At 33.7% G+C, this 19,940-nt stretch overlaps 3 protein-coding genes and 1 long non-coding RNA gene across 9 annotated transcripts in view; 2 read left to right on the forward strand and 2 right to left on the reverse strand.

Annotated features, from left to right (window-relative positions):
* Positions 1 to 668, reverse strand: part of LOC129803652 (uncharacterized) — a 33,891-nt gene extending 33,223 nt beyond the window's left edge. The window contains exons 1-2 of the long non-coding RNA XR_008751878.1: positions 601 to 668; positions 408 to 524 (exon numbers count right to left, since the gene is read on the reverse strand). This is a non-coding gene — a long non-coding RNA (uncharacterized LOC129803652). The remainder of the gene's footprint in view (positions 1 to 407; positions 525 to 600) is intronic.
* LOC129803650 (uncharacterized protein ZK1073.1) overlaps positions 1 to 3,819 on the forward strand; it is a 70,911-nt gene extending 67,092 nt beyond the window's left edge. For all 6 annotated transcript variants that reach the window (XM_055850364.1, XM_055850365.1, XM_055850366.1 and 3 more), the window contains one exon: positions 650 to 3,819. In XM_055850364.1, coding sequence (XP_055706339.1) covers positions 650 to 904 — 255 coding nt within the window. In that variant the 3' untranslated portion in view covers positions 905 to 3,819. The remainder of the gene's footprint in view (positions 1 to 649) is intronic.
* Positions 3,820 to 10,509: 6,690 nt separating this feature from the next.
* On the reverse strand, positions 10,510 to 12,163 carry LOC129803655 (lysine-specific demethylase 8). The gene has a single exon (XM_055850372.1). The coding sequence runs from the start codon at positions 11,909 to 11,911 to the stop codon at positions 10,646 to 10,648; it is 1,266 nt and encodes a 421-aa protein (XP_055706347.1). The 5' UTR covers positions 11,912 to 12,163; the 3' UTR covers positions 10,510 to 10,645.
* LOC129803653 (CDK5RAP1-like protein) lies at positions 12,141 to 18,038 on the forward strand. The gene is made up of 2 exons (XM_055850371.1): positions 12,141 to 12,180; positions 16,264 to 18,038. Exon 2 carries the CDS (start codon positions 16,313 to 16,315, stop codon positions 17,987 to 17,989), a length of 1,677 nt encoding a protein of 558 aa, XP_055706346.1. The 5' UTR covers positions 12,141 to 12,180; positions 16,264 to 16,312; the 3' UTR covers positions 17,990 to 18,038.
* The last annotated feature ends 1,902 nt before the right edge of the window (positions 18,039 to 19,940 follow it).

Consider the following 19,940-nt stretch of genomic DNA (forward strand, 5'->3'; position numbering starts at 1 on the left):
AGGAATTTTTGCGTCAAATTCCGCGGATTATTGCAATTTGGACGCTAGTTTTGCACTGGAATTTCCGTGGAATTTTGCTAAGGGGCATAATCTGAGAATCGCAATTCTAGCAGCTGTGAAAAATCTGCCGTGAGGTTTTCATTTTGATTTTCTCACTAGGAAAGTATCACCAAATCTTAGAATTCACTCCCAGGACAAACTTATTTTGACGTTTATTCGGTTTCAAACGGTTCTTGCTCACCACTGCTCTATATGTTATAAAGTCTCCGTCTGAGAAGTAATCACAATTTACGACAATGGTTCCAAGGAATAAAACAGCATGGGAACAAGGGCTAAATTCTTAATTGCCATATCATTCAAGGAAATTCCCTGTACTCCATCAATTAAGTCACAAAATTATAACTTACTTGGTCATCGGTGGTCCCCATTGAGCTCAACAAGTAATCTTTGGTGAAATAAATATCCTTGCTCGTTTCCTTCCCCATTAGTTTTCTTCCCCATCACACAAACACTTCCTGCAGGAGCTATGAATGAGGAAAGAAAGTCATTTAATCAAATTGAATGAGTCGCACTTAAGGTCTCATACGAGGCATTAATTACCTGTGACACATGGCCCATAAATGTCTTGTATCCTCTCCCTCCTCAACAGCCCGCCAAAGTGGCACAGTCCATCCTGCTATTCTGCAAGGGTCAGGGTCAACTGACGTCTGTTGTGATGCCGGGCGTTGATCGCTCTCGTGCTTACTCAACCAGCTCCGGAGGCTCCAATGACGGTGGAAATACACCCGTAGGTGCCCTCTCGAGGCGACTATCGCGTGGGATGTCCATGGAGGAATACGACAAGCCCAACATCCGGCGACTTAGTATCACAGTCAACGATCAGTTGCCACCCATCAAGAAGTAAATTTAATTTTTGTGGCATTCAAATCTAACAAAAAAAAACGGATAATCATTTGATGCAATGCCAAATTTTACCACTGAAGAAATTTTATCATATTTAGTGAAAAATTTTAGCAATGACAGAAAAAAAATCATTGATATACTGTTTAAAAAGAGTTTTAAAAAAAAAGAGCTAACAAAACATTTTCTGAGTGAGCACTATCACTTTTCATGAGAGAGATTTACAGAAAATCTCCTAAAATTCTACTTTCTATCACACATCCATTTCTTCATGAAATATGCATAAAAACTAAAAAAAAATACATGGTGCACAAAATGAACCAAAATCTTCATTGAATCACAATATACTGTAATAGATGGATAAACGTAAATGAAAAAGAAATATTTTTAACCAGCAATAAAAAAATAAATAAAAATAGAAATAAGATAACTATATATCTCGTCGTTATGCCAATTAGGGCTCATTTAAACGGGGATATTATGAAATACATCTCACTGTGCTATTCGTTTGTGAGTCTTAGGAAATCTCCTTTAGTGGTTTGTTTCTTAGATAAATTTCTCTATTGTCTGTTATAATCTCCCGAAGTGTGTCTTAGCTAGATCTGCTATTAGAATCAAGTGTTTTTCTGTTTCGAATTAAGTTGTTTTTCAGTGAATTTTTTATTTCGAGATCCGTTCGTTTTGAATTATAACTCGAATTGGACAAATTATCCAGTCGATGGACTGCTCAGAAGCGTCACATTTTATTGGGGATGCTTCAGCAGGTGATAGTGCTTGACCATATCAACCTGGAAGCATGTGACCATGTGAAAAATTTTTGAGATTGGTTTTATGAGCCCTCTGCGCCATAGATCATTACGTTTTAAATTTCAATATTTGTTTTCAAAAGCAAACATTGAGAGCCATGTTGAACTACGAAACATTTCGAAATAAAATAAAAATACAGTCATTTTATTTTAGCCTAGACACACACGAGGACTTTATAACGCAGAAAATTATTTTTTAAATTACAATTTCCGTTTCTGTGAACAGAAATTCAGAACCGTGTGACTGAATTTAGAAACACTATGAAATAAAATAAAAATCTCTGTTGATTTTCTATTTTAGCCTAGACACACTAGAGGAGTTTGTAACACAGAAAATTAATTTTTAAATTACAATTTCCGTTTCTGTTAACAAAAGTTCAAATCCGCGTGACTGAATTTCGAATCACTTTGAAATAAAATAGAAAGTCTGTTGATTTTCTATTTCAGCCTAGACACACTCAAGGATTTTATAACAGAGGATAATTTTCTAAATTTCAATTTTCGTTTTTGTGAACAAAATTCAATACCATGGAACTGAACTTCGAATTACTTTGAAATAAAATAGAAAAAGTCTGTTGATTTTCTATTATAGCCTAGACACACTCGAGGATTTTATAACAGATGATGAATTTTTAAATTTCAATTTTCATTTTTTTTAACAGAAGTTCAAAACCATATAATTGAAATTCGAAATATTTTGTAATACAATAAAAAACTCCAGCAGAATTTTATTTTAGCCTAGACATACTCGAGGAGTTTATAACAGATTATGATTTTTTAAATTATAATTTTCGTATTTGTAAATACATTTTAGAACTGTGTGGCTAAATTTCGAATCACTTTGAAATAAAATAGAAAGTCTGTTGATTTTCTATTTTAGCCTAGACACACTCGAGGAGTTTATAACAGAGGGTGATTTTTACATTTCAATTTCCGTATTTTGTGAACAAAAATTCAATATCACGGACCTGAACTTCGAAACACACTGAATAAGATAGAAAGTCTGTTAATTTTCTATTTTAACCTAGGCACACGAGGTGATTATAACAGAGAATTTCTTTTTATTTCAATTTTCGTTTTTTTGTGAGCAGAACTTCAAATCCGCGTGGCTGAACTTCGAAACATTTCAAAATGAAATAAAAAGACCAGCAGAAATTTTATTTTAGCCTAGACACACTCGAGGAGTTTATAACAGAGGGTGATTTTTACATATCAGTTTTCATATTCGTAAGTAAACATAGAAAACCATATTAAAATTCGAAATACACTGAAATAACATAGAAAGTCTGTTGATTTTTTATTTAAGCCTAGACACACTCGAGAAGATTATAACAGAGGAAGAATTTTTAAATTTCAATTTTTTCGTTAACAAATGTTGAAATACATGTGACTGAACTTTGAAACACTTTGAAGTAAAATAGAAATTCTGCTGATATTCTATTTAAGCCTAGACACACACGAGGAGCTTAGAACAGAGGATGATTTTTTAAATTTCAATTTTCTTTTTTGTAAACAGAAGTTGAAATCTGTGTGATTGAGCTTCGAAACACTTTGAAATTAAATAAAAAGTTCAGCAGACATTTTATTTTAGCCTAGATACATTCGAGGAGATTATAACAGAAGATAATTTTTTTAATTTCAATTTCCGTTCTTGTTAAGAAAAATTTAAAAGAATGTCATTGAACTTCAAAACAAACTGTAATAAAACAGAAATTCAATTAATTTTCTATTCTAGCCTAGACACACTCGAGAACATTATAACAGAACATGAAGAAATTTTATTTCAGGAACAAACGACCAGGGGAAATTTAGCCGAGACTCACCGGTACATAGTACAGTGAGGTACATTTCACAATATCTTTGTTTAAAAGGCGCCTAGAACATATACAAATCCCTTTTAAACTCACACAAGAAACACACTTGATAAAAAAGAATATACAGAAATAAATATTTTAGAAGGATAAATCGTGAAAAAGATATCATTAGATTTGTGACGTGCTTCTAATGCTCTGTAAAATGTACTAAAAAAAAAATTGTGAATTGCTGCTCTTTGGCTTAGATGAAAAACAAAAACCAAAAAAAAAACAAAAATATTTTTAACTTTGGACTTGTATTTAGAAAAAGAGAAAAAAAGTCTATTTAACTAAAGGATAATTTTTCGAAAACCAAAAGAAAGAGCATTATACAATAACTGTAGCTGTACTTACGATGCTATATTGACATTTTCTGGACAATTTTGATATTAGACAAATTGAAGAGAAAAATTTGAACAAGAAAAAAAAAGTTTAGATAACATGTTTAACGCCAATTGCGAGATATATATTAACATTTTGAGCGATTTTTGCGAAAGTTTTTCGTTCATTGTAAAACCCTTTCTTGCAAGAAAAAAAAGACCAATCATGCGTACAACAAAATCCCCTGCAACACCGAAATCCCCACGTATTTTATACAAATTTTTCTTTTGGGAAAAGAACAACAAAAAAGGTATAAACTTTTTTAATTAAAAACAAACTTCTATAACCGATACACACTGGTATTTCAAAAGGCGTTAACTAAAATGTACCTTTTTAAAGGATTTATTAACTAAAAAAAAAAAGAAAAATAGAAAAGATTGTTATTGTTTATCTTCAGAGAGATATAAAACTTTATTTTCTAATTCACGTAGACAACAATTTTTCAGTAAAAAAAGACGGCAAACTGTTCACATCTGATATTCTTATTGAAATTTTATATTAACCACAAAAAAAAACAAAAATATTGCGTAGAGAAACAATTAATGTATAGTCAAAAAGTATTTAAAGAAAAAAAAAGAATATTGAGAAATACTGTAGAGAAATATTATAATTCAAACGTTCAAATGATATAAACAAATAAAAGAAAAAAAAACATTATCAAAAGAAATTAGACCTCTCCACTGTGAGAGATAAATTGACTTTTTAATCGACGAAATGATCTCAATAGTTGAGTGAATTATCCATTGAAATATCGCAAGATTTTCAATTATAGGCCGAGAAAATTCATTAAATTCTCCAAGAAAGGCTTCTTTAGAAGCTCCTTTCCAATTTTCCCACAAAAGAAAATCTGAGATTGGCAAAAGCGAGAGCAAATCTCGAGAAAACATAAAAGGCAAAAAACACATAATTTTCCTCACATCTCCCCTTATCCTATTTGATTTTCCAGCAAGATATTGAGAGAGAGGAAAGGAGTGAATGGTGAAGGTAGAAAGGTAAGAATTGTCTACACACAAAGGATTCTATAATACGTCTCCTACAAGTTGTTTTTTTTCTTTTTTAGAATAAAAGGTCGCTATTCAAGATTAATCTTTCACTTGTTTCTGACTCAATTTCATATTTCTTGTTTTGAGGTATAAAACGTCTTATTCTTTTGCTCTCCACTTCATAATAAAAATAAATTAATTTTTCATGTATTCTCATGTGGAATAAATAATATTGCTAAATGGAGAATGATTCGCCATAAATATAACAAACTGAACAATATTCTTTTATTTGACTAGGTTAATTCGAAAAAACCTACAGTAGAACCCCGCTATAGGCCACGCTCTCTATAGTCCACAATTTATCGACCGTTGATTTCAAAACACTAATTTTAAGTTAGGTTATGTTGTTCAGTACGCGACATGCAATGTTGTCATAATTATTTTAATATTTTTGGCAAACTTTATTGAGTGGTTGTGATAATTGTGATCCATAATGAAGAGAGCGAGGATAAGTACCACAATCGCAAAGAAAGTGGAAGCCGTCGAGCAATTTCAATCAATACTAAAAGTTGTTGATAATTTTAAAAATGACATGGACTATAGTGCGACCCAAGTGTCAAATCTGGAACCAAATATGGCCTATAGCGGGGCTCTACTGTAATCTTAAATATTTGGGTTGCATTGCACTTAATCTAAAACGAATCTAAATGTTTCTTAATTCTAAATATCTAAACTGGAAACTAAATTATTCTTAATATAGAATACTGAATTTGAATTTTGTAAGAACCGAATGCAAGACTCACACCGAATGATTGTTAATAGAGAGAATAAACCGGTAAAGTAAGGACAAGGAAAGGAAAGGGAACCGAGTAAAAATCCAGGAGACATTCTAGTGGACTGTGCCAATTTCCATCCGAATACCGAACTAAATTCAGAAACACATCAAAAGAATGAGCCTGAGCCACGATATATTCTTTCAGAGCACGTCCCTTACGGAATTAATTCAGTCTCTGAAGAACATACGGGTCCCAAGACTAATTCAGCCGAAACTGATTTAAATCTCCGAGATTTATTCCATCAGAGGTACTCCTAAGAGATTGAGGTCAAATCTACATAGAGTGGGGTCTTCAAAAGTTCAAAATACCAAGAAGATCAGAATCATGGAAACCAAAATACCCAGAAGCCAAAATCAAGAATGGGCCAAAATCCTGGAAAATCCAATAATATGAAAAGTCGAAATCCGGAATAAGCTTAAACTCAGTAAAGTCCAAAATCCCGGAAAGGCCAAAATCCAAAAAAGCAGAAATCCAAAATGGCCCAAAATCCAGAAAAGTCCAGTATTTCGGAAATCGAAATCCTAAAAACGCCAAAATCTCGAAAATCCAAACTCTAAAAAAGTCCAGAATCATGGAAACCAAAATACGGAGAAGTCAAAATCAAGATTGAACCAAAATCCCGAAAGGGAAAAATCCAGAAAAGTCCAAAATCCCGAAAAAGTCAAAATCCAGAAAAGTCCAAGATCCCAAAAGAGTCAAAATCTCAAAAAGTCAAAATCTCGAAAAGCGAAAATTTGCTTGCCGGAGCAAAGAGAAATTTCTTGTGTTTTTCAAAAGTAATAAGTTTCACTTGGATCAAGAAAAATTTCGGTGTTTTTGGGAGATTATAAGTTTCACTTGCTGGGACAAAGAGAATTTTGTTATGTTTGATAAAAGGAAATTATTAGATATTTGGGGTTTTAGTCCATTCGAGATTTTGCTTTTCGAAAGTTTGACGTTTGAGTATTGAGCTTACAGGATTTTGTCTACTCAGAATTTTGGCTTTACGGGTTTTTGGCATTCGGAATTTTGGCTGCCACCATTAACTCAAAAGAAAAAGCCCTAATTTTCACATTATCGTCTCAACCACATCTTTTAGTTCACAAAAAATTGATAAAATCAAAATTTCCATCCCTTTCTCATCGAACGAATTGAATATGTCTGTTCCATTCTTTCGAATTTTCTTATTCTTTAGTTTAGACCGTCAAAACAAATTCAATTTCGATTGCATAGAAAAGAGTGAGATAACTCCTCAATACGTTTGAGAAAGAAAGAGATATGAAAATTTTCATATTTAATAAATTTGTTGAATCATACATATTCAATTTATATCTAAAAGTCTTTTTATCACAAAATAAATACAGAGAATATTACTCAAAAAACTTCATATAATTGTAATATTAAAAAACAACACTTTTAGAAGCGGAAACTTTTGTTTTAATGTTTATGTTCCATTAAATCACTTTTTTAAATTAAAACCATACAAAATTTATAATTTTTTTTTTTTTTTAAATAATCTTTTGTTAAGCTTTTGCACAATTTAATATCTGAAAACTCATTGTTTTACTTATTCCATTCAGTCCAAAGCAAACAAATGGATGAATAAAGATTAATGATGAGTGGATTTTCAATATTAATAAAGATGCATCAAAATGAATTATTAAAAAAATAATCAGGAAAAATTTTATTTTTTAATCTCGAATATATCGCTCCTTGGAAATTACAAGGGGCCAACTTATTTTCAGCTATTTTTCAGGAGACAGCATGAAAGATTCAACTATGTGTAAATAAGTATCTCAATTTAATGACTGAACAAAAACAAGTTATTTCTTTTCTATTTGTATGAGCACTAATATAAACAGCGAAACTTTTATATTTTTACCTTTCAAAATATGTTTTTTTAAAGAGTTAGCTCCTTGTCGTTCAAAATGATGAATGCAAATTTTGCTGAAATTAGAAAGACAAGGAACCGACTTCACTGAGAGAAATCCGAAAAAGTTAAAATAACATTCCGGAAATGTTAATTTTACCCTGCACTATTGATCCTAAATCGGTGTAAATATTATGCTTTTTAGGTGTATTAGGGGTTAAAGTTACCCTTTTTCGTGTTAATTTTAAACTTAAAAATGTGTAAAATTAACATTAAAAAATGTTGATATATTTTTACACCTAAAAAATGTTAAAGTTACGCGGAAAAAAGTTAATCGTAGCCTCTTTGTTTTTCTCAGTGTTGCTTGAGTTAGTCCCCTGTTTCACAAAAATTTCAACGATTAATATATTTTGTGCCCCTTTACTAGAAACAAAATTATGCAAGTAATCAAAAAGATTAAAATTTTTAAAAACTTTTCCAATAACGAAATTTAATAACTTATATCATCTGAAAATTTATTAAATTGTCTTTCTAAGTGCATTAGACTCTCAAAATCGCAAAAAAGTGAGTTAACCCCTTGTAATTTCCAAGGAGAGATATTTAATATATTTAAAATTGAATAAAAAAAAGTATATTGATGTGTGTATTATATCGAACACCAAGTTTCTCGAAGTCCCGTGCTCTTCCGGAACTTTTCTAAATATTTTTCCGGGAAACCGGGGATCTCAGTGGCGCAATAGGTAAGACCATTGGATTTGGGGTGGACGAGATCTCTGACTCGACTCGCAAAGTTATGAGTTCGAGTCCCGACCGGTGCAAGCAACCTGAATGTCTCGAAAAAAGACATTTTCACTGTGATAAAACGCAATAAAATGCACCGCGTTTGCCCAAAAAACACTCTGGGAGCATGGGAGAAGCATTCACAGCAATATAACATGATTACATTGTAATAAAGCAGGCCTGAGCTAAAAGAAAAACCGAAATGAATTTGGTGATGCCTGTTGGCATTCTTCGGTTCGAAATGCTGCGAAAATTCACGTAGAGAAAATGAGTTTTTTTTTAATGTGAAAATTGTTTAATTCCAAGAAAATCCTTTTAATAATTTAGTTGAATACAGTTATTTGGGTTAATTGTGAATAATTGTCGACATTACAACAAAAACATTGGGATAATATTTTGAGCTGGAAGACTCATATTCTTTTGAGCTGTCCCAAAATTCAGGATAGGTTTGAGAAAAACCCTTTTGTACAACACTATTTCGGTTAATAAGGAATGCAAAAATACATATCACAAGAAGGGACACGATCTGCTAATAAGGATAAAATAGAAAAGAAAATATTTTGTCGCATTTCAGAATTTTTTTGCAACCGCAGCGCCGCCAGACATTTGTCAAGTGAGTTATTTGTGTCTCTATCTCTCACTCACAGTTTTGCGCGCGATTTAAGAACTTTCCATTTGAAGTGATATTTGCATTTAATTTCTTTGTATTTCTGCAAGATTCAAGTAAAAGAATATGTAGTGAACAGCTATCCGTCTTCCGACAAAGATATCAAGAAGACAATTTCTTTCTATATGAGTTTTTATGTCTGTTAGGGGAAAGGCTCATAATTTTGTCCAGTTTCTTATTTTGGACACTTTGAGGATAACATTGGACACTAAAAATAAATTTATTAAAATGATGGATTTTTATTCCAATATTTGATGAATAATGAATTCTATCTAAATATTTGTTCTTTTTGGAAGATTTTGACACTAAATACGTTAAATTTTGAATATGATTTGAGTTGAAATTGCTTTGTTGAAAATTCAGTGTGAGCAATTGCTTACGAGAAATATGACAGAACTTCGTGTTTACTTCAGTTCTTATTTAGCTTTGGTGAAGTACTAACAAAGTTTGTTCGCTTTTTTTGAGTGATATTATTGAATACTCATTGAATATTGTGTTGATTCTCGTTACTGGTGATTTGTACATTTGATCTGAAGTGAGATTTGCCTTGTGAATTAGATTTTTCGTGTGAAAAATGGGAAATGTTTTAAGACATTTACCAGTGAGGTGATGGCTCTTATTTTGGACAGGTGTTTTTCTCACGAAATTTCGTGAAGTTTTAGCTTTTGTGATGACTAGGTTGGACAAATGCCTGGAGAAACAAAGGAGCATCATCTCTACGAAAGAGATGTAGCGAGAAATGCCTTGAAAAATTCCCGGAAAGGCCAGGGAATGAGCGAATCCGTACGTACTTGGAGTACCGAAGTCAACTCACTTTATTTAATCATATGGAAAGTTTCCGGGCTTCTGTGACATTCTACGTTTCCCTTACATGAACAGGAAGAGGACTTGGTAAGATTGGTTCATGAAATAAAGAACAATGGGCATCCTATTGAGGCGGATTAGCTGTCCAAATTTACAGTCAAGTTGGCCAAATTAATAAACAAGTTGTCTAAAATAAGAGCCAAAGTCACCTCTACATATCAATTCATTTTTAAACGTATTAAAACTAATTTTAATAAAAATAAGACGATAAATAGCTTGCTAAGTTTCTAAACAACCCTTCTGAAAAGCGAGTATCAAAAAAAAATCGATTAGTATTGAAAATATCGCACTTCAAACTTGGGATATCGATGCTTATATGCAGACTGTCCAAAATTATGAGCACTTCCCCTATATCTTTTTGGCGCAAAAATATTTATCATGGCACCGTGAATGAGCCGGATTAGTGTTACCAGTATGGCTATCTGTAATTTCTGTCTGTAAAGTTTTCCGATATGATTAATAATAAATTATACAACCTCTAAAAATTGAAAAAATAAGTGTCCGATATTACAAGCTGTACGAAATTTGGCACAGTTCTCTAATAAAATCGGTTTCAGAGGTTTTAGAATAAGATGAATAAATACACAGAATTTTCTCGATATAAATGTATTTTATTATTTTTCATTCTTTACAATTTTATGTCAACAATCAGCGTGAGTGCCCATCTCTAATTGAGCAGTTCAAAATTCAAACAGTCAAGAAAATTGTTTCCATTCACCAAATAAATCACAGTGATTGAATTTTATCTTCCCACCAGAATGAAATTGAAATGCTGTTGCTGAGTGCTCGAACGTGATGCCACCATCCTGGTGGAATATAAAGCATTTCTCCGGAATTGAGAATAATCTCATGGAAGGAGACATTTTTGATGTTGGGAAATTGCAGCTCATCGACATTCTCCAGATCAACCTGGGAGGTATTTGAGAGCATTTCTCCTGCAAAAGGATACACATCTTCCGAGTCTTTTGGATCAGCCAGAAGGAGTCTCTTTGTGCCAACAAGTTGTGCCAGGAGATTGTGTTTCTTGTCAAAATGAAGAGGTGATACTGTTCCCCATGGACCAAACCATATTTTGACTTCTACTTCACTCTTGACTTCATTGTCCGGAGACGAAATGTAGCAATAATCTGGGATTCTAATGTCCTCCTGAAGTTCAGGAATTTGATTCAGGAGATCATGCTGAGCCAAATACTCGACAATTGTGTCATTTTTCCGGGAAATAAATTGCCGGTCGATGAAATCTTTCAAACGTACCAATTTCTGACCCCAATTTGACTCTGTATATTGACTTCCGATCTCAATGGGAACTGTTCTGTAGCCAAAGCGTTGAATAAAGTATCCTAGGTCTGACCATTTGGCTCTAGCTGGCCAGTGTTCAATGCAATTCTGGATGAGAACTGGGATTTGGGGCAAGAAGAATTTTTCTCTGAATTCTTGGATTGAGGGAAGTTCGAGGGTATCAATGGGAATTTTTCTGGTAGTAACTCCATGGGAGGGGGAGGGTTGAATTTTACAGGTCATGGGGAAGCTCTGTGGTTCTTGTCTGAGGGATATTTCCTCACTAATTGAACTTGCACAGGTTTTGAGAATGTCCTGACCATTTTGACTGAGTATCGGAGCTCCAAGTAAAATCCCAGTGTCTAGTTCTTCAAGCCAGGCTATGAGATTTTCAGGATTATTGCGAATCTGGAGATTCAGGAAGACTTCCAGGAAGGTTGCTAGAGAATAATTGATTCTCTGACCAATTGCAACTTTGTTCCAGTGCCCAATGTGGAGCATCTCCCAGGTAAACGTTCTGAGAGCGGAGATTGTGCAAATATTCTCTTGAAATTCCATCCCCAGGGATTCACTGGAAGTTCCTGAATCTTCCTGACTCCTTTTAATGCTCAGAATTGCAGAATTGAACACAAATTTATGCAGTTCATCACAGTTTTCTTCAATGATTTCCTCCACTCTTGGAAGGTGTTTGGAAAAGATTTCCTGGACACTCATCTTGACACTCTTTAAGCACTACACGGAAAGAAATGGTCTGACAAGATAGTACCACTCTAATTTTTGGTAATTCGACCAATTCTCAGGGAAATATCCTATCCGGAGGAGTCTTTGATAATGTTATCAAATATTTATAGAAAATACCTTTGAATAATCTTCATAAATTCAAGAAAATCAGGTAAGATCTTGGGAATTTTTAACAGTGTGTCCAGGTAAAATTTTCTAGCAGATCAACTGTCACAGTCACATGGTGATTTTGTTTGTATTTTGTATTCCTACACTCAGGGAAATGGATCTGGAAGCCGGGGTTAGAAAGAGGTGTTGAATATGCACCATGGCTGGCAATCGGGGTTTAGATTTACACCAAAAGAGCGAGAAAAAGTGAAATTCACACCAACTTTAGTTTAGAAAAATTAACTCCGCCAAGTGTTAGATCCACACTGTTCATACAATTTGTGAAAAGACACACAAAAATGTAATTTTTGTCAATCAAAAAAGGCATGATCATGTTTTATATGAATTTAGTACACTTATATTTCATTACACTGTGCAACGATGATTTTGTCCCTGGGTTCTCATGCTGTTTTTGTCTATTGCTAGGGTCAAATGATTTACTAAAATACTTATCATTTTGATTTCATTTGGATTTTGCGCCTGGTATTTAGGAAAACCCGTTTTTGCCGTTTTTTGATACTTGGGTGCCTATATCTCCGATTCTGCTGAACCGATTTATTTCTCACTCGGGAATAATTTGGTCTCCTTTACATGCCCGATAAATCCTCTGAACAGATGAAGTTCGTACAACTGACACCAGAGGCGCTGTAGTCTCATATATGTCAGAAAACATGGAAAAATCGAACTTTTTAGCAACTTTAATCAAGAATATCTCGAAAACTAGGACTGTCCCTAACAATCTGTTTTATGAGTTTGATAGAGAATTTTATTAGCTACATTATCATCCATGTACAACTTTTCTTTCAGATTATTTTTTAGCCTCGAAATTGAGGTTCAAACGAAAATCGAGCACTTCGCCAACTAGAGAAAATCCTCATTATTTCACACATTTTGACTTTTTCTTTTCAAATTTAGAAAACTAAGAGTATTTCTTTAACTTGTTTTTGACAACTGTAGGAGTTTAAGCATTTTTACTGTTTTACAAAGTGTGTTTAGATATAATACAAGTTAATAACTCTTACCGTGTAAACAGACGGAATTCCCACGAAATATTTCATTCCGGACGGGAATTCCGGATGGAAATTCCCATATTGAACTGTCAAATTTTTACCATTTGCTCTATGCGCCTCTGGTGGACTTCAAGCGCAACACAAAAATGTTTCGAAGATTTGAATTTCAAATTGTGTTTTTTCCGAATATAAATAAGAGGAATATATATCTGGAAGATATTTTAGGTACTTTATTTTATTAAAATGGCTCTATTATATTACGTGTTGTCTTTTATACTCAATTACTAATATGACAAAGTCTTTAGAATAATTGAAACAGCTTTTGGGATACTCTCAAATAGATTTAGGATGATTCGGGGGGAAATCGAAGTACAGCCAGAGTTTTCTACTACTATTGTACAGGCTGTAATTCTTCTCCACAACTTTATAAGAAAGACCAGCGATAGTAAAGATCTAATTTTTGATTATTTGTATAATAATTGAATGGACATTGTTCGAAAGATGTCTGTAAAAGATTTTAAAACTCTATTTTCAATAAATTGAACGATAAAAAGATTATTTTTCTTTTATTTCAAAGTAATATTTTATAGCCGAAAATTTAATTTCTAAGGTTTCCGGCTACAACTCCTATTAGTGATCTTCGACAGCTCTTACTATTCTTTAAATTCCTTTTCTAAATTATTATATTCTTTACATTTTTTAATAATGGAATCTAGTGAAAAAGATATGTTTTGAATCTGCCTTTCCACTTATTAAAACCACTTCTGAAATATTATTAATGAATATTTAATTCAATCCAGAAACACTAATATTTTCAAAATTATTATATTATTATTATTCGGTTTTAAATTTGCTTTCAAAAAATTTTTTTTGATCACAATAGTAGATTTTACAAGTTTTTTTCATATATTACTTGCTCAAAAACATCCCAAATTTCGGAATTTTCCGGAAGCAAAAAGCTATCTCGAGTGAGATAGCTTTTTCCCATTTTCCGTGTAAACAGACGGAATTCCCACGGGAATTCCCATGAGATTTTCCATTCCGGATGGGAATTCCGGATGGAAATTCCCATATTGAACTGTCAAATTTTTACCATCCGCTCTATGCGCCTCTGGTGGACTTCAAGCGCAACACAAAAATGCTCCGAAGATTTGAATTTCAAATTTTGTTTTTTCCGAATATAAATAACGGAATGTGTATTTAGAAGATATTTTACGTACTTTATTTTATTAAAGTGGCTTTATTATACCACAAGGATATTAGTAATATTATCTATTAATACATTTCATGGAAAATCTTTTAAAATTTCTCGAGAAATGATTATAAACGTTGTTATAGCGTAAATATCTTGTCAAAAACCCCCAATTAAAGTGGATAAATCAACGACAGGCTTTGGATATCTTTGCTGATAGGACCTATTGATTAATTTTCGTTTAATTGTAGTGCTGATAATTTAAAATTTTATAAAGTGTTGGAAGAAAATGTATAAAATATCCCTGGGTCACCAAGCAGTCAATTCATTCGGAACAGAGATGTTTACAAAAATTAGTTAATTGTATAATAATTGAATACAAATTGTTTTAAAAAACAAGAAGACTGTAAAATATTTCAAAATTTTATTTTCAAAAAAAAGTAAACAATAAAAAATATTGAAGTAATATTTTATATCCGAAAAGGCAGTTTATATGGTTTCTGGCTATAATTTTCATCAGTGAACTTCGATAGTTCTTACTATTCTTTGTATTTCCTTATCTACATTATTATATTCTTTACATTTTTTAATAATGGGATTTATTGAAAAAGATAAATTTTGAATCTGCCTTTCCAATCATTTAAACTTCTTCTGAAATGTTATTGATGAATATTTAATTTAATCCAGAAACACTAATCCTTTCAAAATTATTATAGTATTATTATTCGATTTCAAATTTGCTTTTAAAATCAATGTTTTGATCACTACAGGAGATTTTACATGTTTTTTCATATATTACTTGCTTAAAAACACTCCAAATTAAATTTTCGGAATTCTCCGGAAGCAAAAAGCTATCTCGAGCGAGATAGCTTTTTTCCATTTTAGAAAATTGAATATTTCACCCTCCAACGGAAAATTTCCATTTGAAATTCAAAATATTTCAAGACATTCGGGCAGTTTCGTGCACTTTTGCAGAGGGCGCTTGTATAGCAAATTTACCATTTGCTCGTGGGAATTCCCGTGGAAATTCCGTCTGTTTACACGGTTTGGGCATTATTGCAGTTGATTTTCAATGAAGTTGATCAAATTCCGATACAAAAAATGTTACTTTTTTAAATTATTTTTGTTAGATATTTAATATTTCATCTCAATATTATTTAAATTTTCGAAGAATACCTCAATATAAGTCCCTGGAGCGTATAAAATAATTTTTTTTAATAGAACTTCGCAATATTATACAGGAATTGTATGTATATAAAAGATAAAAATGGATATATGAAGCAGAAACATATAAGTTGGCGTATCTTATGATAGTTTCTATAAAATAATTGTGATTCTAGTTTCAATTACAGCTTCTGGACTAGAATTTTGTATGTTGCTTGTTTTTTAAGAAATATTTTCAATACCGATCGCATTTTCAGACAATCTTGCTGAATATTTTGTCTGAAAGTAAAGTATAGGAATATACATCCTGCAAAAAATATCCTTGTTGAATAATTCAATGATTCCCGATGGTTTAGAGATGAAAAACCATTTCACAAAATTGAACATTTCACTCTCCAACGGAAAATCACCATTTGAAATTCAAAATATTGGACGCGTTCGGGCAGTTTCTTGCACTTTTGCAGAGGGCGCTAGTACAGTAGACTCTCACTCAATCGGCTCTTTTTCAATCGGACGACAAATTTTGTTTACAATTTTCACACTTAATTATGAAGCTAATTTGCTCAAATTCGCTGTAGTTCTTCCTATATTATCGTGATTCTTTATAATTGAGCGCTTTTTGTGGAATTTACAAAGGCTTTGACGCCCAAATCTATCGCTAAACCGGATGACATTTTACCCCATATTCCCGATTGAGAGAGAGTCTACTGTACCAAATTTACTACCGGAGAGGTTTGGTTAATTCGAGGTTAGAATTTGGTGTGAAAAATAATCCCCGATTTGTGCATATTTCAAACCCGAATTTTTCTCAGTGTAAGGAGTGGGGAAGATTTCCCGTGAGAAAGCCTTCTCGGAGAAAAAATGAAGAAGTTCACTGGTAATTTCTTAAGATACCATCTAACACGAGGTCGTTTAATTGACGGAATTTCACGGACAAGTCACACAAAACCCGCCAGAACTATTCCGGGAATTCCGGCTGAAGGGCCAGGATTGAAGGAGTTTCTAATAGCAGGAAAAAACTTGCCAGCTCCTAATCGTCCAGCAGAAGTGGAGAGCATACCCTATTTAACTTCATTGGATATTTCTGGTCAGAATCGTCGGGTGTTCTTTGAAGTTTATGGATGTCAGATGAACGTTTCAGACACCGAAGTCGTCTGGTCAATCCTCCGGAAGCACAATTACCAGAAAGTTGAGGATATCGGAGATGCAGACATTGTTCTCCTGATAACTTGCGCAATCCGGGAGGGAGCAGAATCAAAGATATGGAACAGACTTCACCATCTATCAATCTACAAGAGCAAGCGATTTCGGGAAGCTCCCCTTCAGATCGGAATCCTGGGATGTATGGCTGAACGCCTGAAGACAAAAGTCCTCGAAAAGGAACGCCTGGTGGACATAGTGGCAGGACCTGATAGCTACAAAGATCTACCGAGATTGCTGGCTGTAACTCGAGATGGACAGCAAAGTGCTGTGAATGTTCTCCTGTCCCTGGATGAAACCTACGCAGACATAACGCCCATTCGCCTAAATTCTTCCTCCGTCACGGCTTTTGTCTCCATCATGAGAGGCTGTGATAACATGTGTTCCTACTGCATTGTCCCCTTCACCCGGGGACGCGAGAGATCCCGCCCCATGGCATCCATAGAAGAAGAAGTCAGACACCTTCAGAGTCAAGGAGTTAGAGAAATCACCCTCCTCGGACAAAATGTCAATAGCTATCGAGACATCTCCACAACTCCAGACAAAGAACCAACAACCCTAGCACCAGGCTTCAAAACTGTCTACAAACCCAAAATCGGAGGAGCGAGATTTGGCGAGCTTCTCGAGAGAATTGCCAAAGCAGTACCTGAAGTTCGAATCCGATTCACATCGCCCCATCCCAAAGATTTCCCCGAGGAAGTTCTCAAGATAATCCAAAAACACCCAAACATCTGCAAAAATCTCCATATGCCAGCTCAATCCGGAAGTACAGCAGTCCTCGAGAGGATGCGCCGGGGCTACAGCAGAGAAGCCTACCTTGACCTAATAGAGAGAGTAAGGAACCTCCTGCCCAATGTCGCCCTCTCCAGTGACTTCATTTTGGGATTCTGCGGAGAAACTGAGGAGGAATTTACCGAAACCCTGTCCCTAATTGAAGCTGTCCAGTACAATGTAGCCTACATCTTCCCCTACTCCATGCGAGAAAAAACCACAGCCCATCGTAGATTCAAAGATGACATCCCTGAAGACGTCAAAGCCCAAAGAATGAGGAGGACTATTGAAGTTTTCAGGAGAAATGCCACTGAACTCAATAGCCGAATGATTGGCCAGGAGCAATTAATCCTCATCGAGGGAAACAGCAAACGCTCCCAGGAAGACTTTTATGGAAGGAACGATGGCAATATTAAAGTTATCATCCCCAAAGTCACATTAAACTCCCGGGAAATCCAACCTGGGGACTACATTGCTGTGAAAATTCACTCAGCCTCATCTCAAGTGCTCAAAGGTACTCCACTGAGGCATACAACACTCTCGGATTTCCACGAATCTGTTCATTAAATGTAAATGAATTTATAGAGAGACTACAATAAAATTGTTGAAATAGTAATTTTTGTTGTTTTCAATGCAAGCCAAACGGTGAGAGATAACGACTTAGTGTCTTAAAGGCACTAGGTCAAATTTCAAGGTCAAATGATAAACAGTTTTGGGGAGTATCTTGACAAATCCCACTGAAAATTCTGGGATTCGCAAACCAGACTAATTTTTAAGTGTTCTTAGCATTTGTGGTTTTAAAATATCCTTGGGATTCTCAGAGGCTGTTGAATAGTATTCTGTGAACTCGTAAATACTTTAAAAGTGTACTCGAGATTCTTGAATACTTTTATAATATTTTTGGGATTCGCGGATACGTTTTTAATATTCTTGGGCTTCCTGGGACTCGCAAATACTTTGTAGAATACCCTTGAAATAACTTTGGGATTCGTGAATACTTTTGTTATTCCTGGGATTCGCGTATACTTAGGATTCGCAAATACTTTTTGAGTATTCTGGAAACTCGTAAATACTCTTAAAGTGTCCTTGGGATTCAAAAATACGTTTGTAATATTCCTGGGATTCGCGAATACTTTGAGGCTATTTACACCGCCGCATTAAATTGGGATTGAACTGTTCTAAAACCGGATTTAGGATAATTAAGTCTTAATCTATGGCTGCAATCTAAACGATTTCATTGAGGTCATTTAGACTGTCGTATTACATTCTGACTGAATTGTCCCAAAAACCTATTTTGGGGCAATTCAATCTCAATCCAATGCGGCGGTGTAAATGGCTTCTTTGTAATATTCTTGGGATTTGCAAATACGCTTTTAGTATTCTCGAAACTCGTAAATATTCTTCAAGTGTCTTTGGGATTCAAAAATACATTTGTAATATTCCTGGGATTCGCAAATACATTGTAATATTCTTGGGATTCGTGAATACCCTTGAAATAACCTTGGGATTCGTGAATACTTTTGCAATATTCTTAGGATTTGCAAATACTCTCTTAGTATTCTCGAAACTCGTAGATACTCTTTAACTGTCTTTGGGATTCAAAAATACGTTTGTAATATTCCTGGGATTCGTGAATACTTTGCAATATTCTTAGGATTCGTGAATACCCTTGAAGTAACCTTGGGATTTGTGTACACTTTTAAAGTATTCACGGAATTTGTAAAAATGTTATAAAGTATTCTTGGGATTCCAAGAAATATCTTTGGGATTTGCGAATACTTTTGTAGTATTTTTAGAATTTGCAAATATTTTGAGGTATCGGATCAAATTCTTTAAAAATTTTAGAGTATTCTTGGCATTTGTAAATACATTTAATAAAATATTCTTGGGATTCACAAATACTTTTGAAGTATCTTTCGGATTCATAATCATAAATATTTTTGAAATATCGGATGGAGCTCATAAATATTATTGAAATATTCTTGGGATTCGCGAATACATTTTTAATATTCTTGGACTTCTTGGGACTCGCAAATATTTTAGCAAATGTTCTTGGAATTTGCAAATACTTTTGTAGTATTCCCGAAACTTTTGAAGTGTCATTGAGATTCAAAAATACGTTTATAATATTCCTAGAATTCGCGAATACTTTGTGGTATACTTGGGATTCGTGAATACTTTTGAAGTAACCGTGGAATTCGTGAATGCTTTTAAAGCATCCACAGAATTCTTGATCTTTGGGACTCGTGAGTACTGGTATATAGTATTCTAGGAATTCGTAAATATATTTGAAGTTATTCTTGGGATTCACTTTTGTAGTATTATTGGGATTGGTAAATGCTCTTGAAGAGTCCTTGGGATTTGGAAATACTTTTAAAGTATCGAATGGAAGTATCGAGTGGAATTGATAATTTTGAAATATCCTTGGAATTGCCAAATACTGTGGTGTAGTATTCTTGTGATTCGTAGATACTTTTGAAGTATTCTTGGAATTCGTAAGTACTTTTGAAAGGGTCTT

The sequence above is a fragment of the Phlebotomus papatasi genome, chromosome 2 (genome assembly GCF_024763615.1).
Source record: "Phlebotomus papatasi isolate M1 chromosome 2, Ppap_2.1, whole genome shotgun sequence".
Taxonomy (NCBI): domain Eukaryota; kingdom Metazoa; phylum Arthropoda; class Insecta; order Diptera; family Psychodidae; genus Phlebotomus; species Phlebotomus papatasi.

Excerpts from the sequence above, each read along its gene's own strand:
- LOC129803655 (XM_055850372.1), bottom strand. The coding sequence starts at position 11,911 with ATGAGTGTCCAGGAAATCTTTTCCAAACACCTTCCAAGAGTGGAGGAA.
- LOC129803653 (XM_055850371.1), top strand. The coding sequence starts at position 16,313 with ATGAAGAAGTTCACTGGTAATTTCTTAAGATACCATCTAACACGAGGT.